This window comes from Sinocyclocheilus rhinocerous, unplaced genomic scaffold (assembly GCF_001515625.1).
Source record: "Sinocyclocheilus rhinocerous isolate Xijiao unplaced genomic scaffold, SAMN03320098_v1.1 scaffold1852, whole genome shotgun sequence".
In the NCBI taxonomy this organism is placed as follows: Eukaryota; Metazoa; Chordata; class Actinopteri; order Cypriniformes; family Cyprinidae; genus Sinocyclocheilus; species Sinocyclocheilus rhinocerous.
In genome coordinates, this window is record NW_015636840.1 from 196812 (window position 1) to 201894 (window position 5083).

At 34.9% G+C, this 5083-nt stretch overlaps 1 protein-coding gene across 2 annotated transcripts in view; it reads left to right on the forward strand.

The window, feature by feature from the left end:
• The window catches only part of plch1 (phospholipase C, eta 1), a 96695-nt gene that overhangs the window by 80187 nt on the left and 11425 nt on the right, over positions 1 to 5083 (forward strand). For both annotated transcript variants that reach the window (XM_016562742.1, XM_016562741.1), the window contains exons 14-15: positions 2816 to 2913; positions 3791 to 3970. In XM_016562742.1, coding sequence (XP_016418228.1) covers positions 2816 to 2913; positions 3791 to 3970 — 278 coding nt within the window. The remainder of the gene's footprint in view (positions 1 to 2815; positions 2914 to 3790; positions 3971 to 5083) is intronic.

Below are 5083 nucleotides of genomic sequence, written 5' to 3' on the forward strand. Positions count from 1 at the left end.
AAAACTACTAATTGGCCAAAATGCTTCGTTTGACTTTTCGGAGATCATCTGCTCTTCCCTGTGGATTACCTCTCACCTACTTTTTGTACGATCTGAATTTCTGCGTATTGAATTTTAGAATATTGAATTTGATGTTCTGAATTTCCTCTTCATCTTGAAAACTTGAAGCTGTATTTTTAAAAACTGGATATTTGAAGTCAAAGAATTCAGAACAAAAAATGTGCTGCTTGAAAATACATGTCTAAAACACTGCTTTAAAAAAATCAGTTATGTTAAATTTCAAATGTTCAATATTCAAGTAAAAAATAAAAAAAATCAAATTCAGAACTATGTTAAATGCCACATAATATTCAGTTTTGATAAATGCCACTTGTCAATAATTCAAATTTATACAATACAAATTCAAATAGTTTTGTCATATTATAAGCTCCATACATTTCATCATCATTTAATGAATGAATGCTTCCATGATTGCTAGGAAAGGTGTAAAAACTTCTCATAAAATCACATAAAATTCAATTTACCACCCGTGTTAATTTGCAAATAGACCTGAGTTTTGTGAATATTTAAGTCGCTATGATCTATAATGAGCCTAGTTTATATAGCAGGCGTGTTTGTGCTGAAAAGGTTTACATTGAAATGCACTGAAATAATTACAAGCATGTGGTACAACTGTTTCGTAAATTCACCCCATAATGTGGCATAATGAAGAGATTGTTAGTGTCTTATGTTAATGAGAATTTGCCATCGTTTGTATGCTTAATGAGCTACATTAACACCATGAGAAAAGTCATTTGTAATGAAACCATCACTCTGAAAGGGGCTTTTCTTATCTTTAATTTCACTCTGATTTCCTAGACTAGATATGTGCAGGAAGGATGCAATGATTGATTAAACAGGGTGCTGTTAGCATTTGAGCTTATATCTGCATTTCAACCATTTCAAACTGCATGTGAAGTGTTTGAAGATGCATTGAATAATCAGTTATGAGGACATTTTCGTTCATTTATAGTAAATCACATGTTAGAGAGCAGTTTGGGGTTGGTAAGATTTTTTTATATTTAAAAAAAAAAGCCTGTTATGCTCACCAAAGCTGCATTTATTTGATCAAAATGCAGCAAATATTGTGAAATATTATAAATATAAATATCATATAAATATTACATATTTTATATTTTAACATGTAATTTATTCCTGTGATTGCAATGCTGAATAGTCAGTAGGGCTGTGCGATATTGAAGAAAAATGCGATATGCGATAACTCAAAATAATGCGATATTCGATATGCGATACAATAATGCTTAAAAGTGCCACATGCTCAGATGAAACAGTTTTACTCAGCTGTTGCTGAGTCAGTTCTGTGAACTTCAATAACTATCTTGTGTCATATACAGGGCCGTTTTAACCATTGGGCTAGGCGGGGCTGAAGCCCCGGGGCCCGAGCAAGGAGGGGGCCCGTGATTGGCTGTGGAGTAGATTGACTGGAGCGACGATCGCCAAAGCCACCACGCCCCCCATTTATTAGCGCTGTTATTTAGTGGATTTATATTGTTTTTGTGTTTGAACAAACTATATTTATTTAAGGGTTGAGAGATCATCCGGTAGAAATAAATCAATCGTTGATTGAAGCGCGTCATGATGTAGTCTAAGCTTATCATTTCATGGCGTTTTAAGCAGGTTTTAAAACAAATGGTTTCTACTGTTCATGGACATTACGCTGCGGGGCAGAATTCATTCTGGTAAAAAGGATATTCACCCAAAAATGAAGATACTGTCATCATACTTACCCTCAAATTGTTCTAAACCTCTATGCATTTCCTTTTCCTCCTCAACACAAAAGAAGATATTTTGAAGATTGCTGGTAATCTTGGTGGTTGCCATCGACTTCCATAGTATTTTTTTTCCTACTATGGAAGTCAATGGCAACCACCAACTGTTTGATTACCAGGGTTATTTGTATGTATGTATGTACCAATAGTTCCTGTAAAACCACAACAAATTCCTTGTGTTTGCGCACACTTAAGTGGCGAATAAAGCTCATTCTGATTCTGTTTTCTAATATAACTAGCATACATGTTTCACTTTTTGTGAGAAGAAAGCACCCCTACAACAACTTCTGAAAGTGAACGGTAGTGTTTTACTCTAGCATTACATAAAAATGTCATTTTAACATTAGTGTAATAATTTTAACATGAGTTTAGGAACTGAATAATAAAAAGGAAAAATACAACACTGCTTAGTATTTACTCTATGAATTCAATATGGTTTCTTATTTAAGCTACAAAAGTTATTTAGGTAAGAGCAGTGAGTGATTTTCTCTTTGTCTTTTGTTCATGGCCCCAAATATTGCAAGCTGTAGCGATATGCCTATTGCGATATGTACATTTGCGATATTTCGATAATTTCGATATATTGCACAGCCCTAATAGTCAGCGGTCATTACTGCAGTTTTCAGTGTCATATGATTCAGAAATCATTGCAATATGCTGATTTGGTGCTGAAAAAAAATTCTTACCATTATCAATGTTGAAAATCACTGTACTGCTTAATATTTTTATGTAAAGTGTAATACATTTTTAGTTCTATACTGATTAAGAAAATGATTTTTGCTTGTAGTCCATTTATGTTTGTGTTTCCATTAAGGTTGTATGTCTCTGTTGTGCTGGACATTGATGTAATTTCCTGAGAAATAAGCTACTTCTTTAGTCACCATTCCTTCTTATCTTTGTACTGTGTACCTGACCTGGAGCATGTCATTACATCTAATAGTGAGACGTTTCACAAACTGCCTATATTTTGCTGTGTCTGTCTGTAGAGGTGGAAGGAGAAGAAAAACGATAAAGCTGAGTAGAGATCTATCAGTTCTGGTGGTCCTCACTAACTCTGTGGCCTCTCAGGAGTGTTTAGATGAGGGTGAGAAATGTTTTCTATTTTACCATATCTGATTACTATGGAAGCCCATTTCCGCCACTGAATTAAAAAAAAAAAGTAATTGCGACTTTTATCTCACTATTCTGACTTTTTTTCTCATAATTGTGAGAAATAAACTTGCAATTGCAAGTTATAAAGTCAGAATAGTCTTTTGTAACTTTCATCTCGCAATTCTGACTTTATAACTCACAATTGCGAGTTTATATCTCACAATTATGAGAAAAAAAGTCAGAATTACAGGATATAAACTCGCAATTGCGAGAAAAAATCAGAATTACGGGATAAAAACTCAGACCTTTCTCGCAAATGCAAGTTTATATATCGTAATTCTGACTTTTTTCTTGTGATTCTGACTTTTTCTCAGAATTGTGAAATATAAACACGCAATTGCGAGTTATAAAGTCCAGTTCTGAGGGGAAAAAAAGACAGATATGTTCTCAGAATCACGAGTTTACATCGTGAGATATAAACTTGCAATTGCGAGTTATAAAGTCAGAGTTGCGAGATATAACCTCGCAATTCTGAGAAATTTCTCAGAATTGCAAGGTTATATCTCGCAATTCTGACTTTAAAACTCGCAATTGCAAGTTTATATCTCACAATGTAAACTCGCAAATGTGAGAAAAAAAGTCAGAATTGTTAGATAAAAAGTTGCAATTACCTTTTTTATTTTTTATTCAGTGGCAGAAACGGGCTTCTATAGAGTACTGATCCCTGCTGTCAAGGTTTTTGGCATATAGATGTTTTTTTTTTGGAAAAAAAGCTTTTGCTACAAAGATATGTTGTGAATCCACTTTACAGCAAAGGCTGTTTCAAGAACATGCATCTAACCCAAGCTTTCTTGCACCATCTCTCTCAGGATCACCCTATAATGTTCTGTCGTTTAGTGAGACACGAGCTCAGCACCTGGTGCACCATCGATCTGAGCGCTTCTTGACTTTCAACCAACGACAGCTCTCTCGGATCTATCCCTCTGCCTACCGGATTGACTCCAGTAACTTTAACCCACAGACGTACTGGAATGTGGGTTGCCAACTTGGTGAGGAAAGACACACAGATGTCCAAGCACAAAAAATGGACACTCATGACATTTACATAGATACAAACATGCATACATACAAAAATCTTCATCTCTGTTGTTGCCTATACATATTTTCAAAGAGAATGAATTTTCTCCCTCATTCATGCTCGTTGTATATTGACAAATTGTCACAGCATGCTTACAAAAAAATAATATAAATAAATAACAGTATCAATGTGATAAACATTTCAATTCATTTTATATCTTATATGACAGCGGGTATGCTTGTCCATGCAAAATGCATTCTGTTATGCATATTCAGGATCCATCCATAAAGAAACTTATCCAGTCCAATTTCACATTAGTTTCAATGATTTTTGTAAGCTCACTCACTGATACGATGTGTAAAGATTTAGATCCATAACATCAAAATTGCCAAATGCACCTGTGACCCAGTTGACCAACTGATCCCCCTTTGTGAGTGTATGTGCATATGCTATGTATTTTAGCAGTCCCCTCTATAATGCCATATGTTCCCTGCTGTGCATACCATCTGGGTCTTGGTTGTGCAGACAAATTGATAAGTTGGCACACTTGTGCAATTTTGCATATGCAAAGTCATGTATGAAAATGCACATATGAACTTTCCACATGCACACATAAGCACTATCCACGGCACAAACACATTACATATAAACACACATAGAGTGGGGGTGCAAACGTCAGAGCCTACAAGTGAAAGTGCATTAGTTTTACATTTCTATAATTTATTTCTATAGTTTTATTTATCTTTTGATAGCAGTGACAATGGGCCTCATTCATGAAACATGAGCAGAATAAATGTTTGTGTAAATCGTTCGTAAAGTTGTTCTGACGTAAATTTTCGGATTCATGAAAGTGTTCGTATATTCAAAATGTTAGTTGGTACCAAAGAAATTTACACCTGCTCCCTGCCATGTGTAAATGGTGCGTAAAACGTTCTGTGTTCTTTTTGGCAAACTGATGACACTGAATTTTGATGCACTGCCATCATAATATTGTACAAGTTTGTTTGCTCTGTGCTTTTTTTTTTCTTTTTTTTTTGTGGCTGAGAGTTGATAAACTGTTTAGCTTTGGGTAAAACGCAGCGCT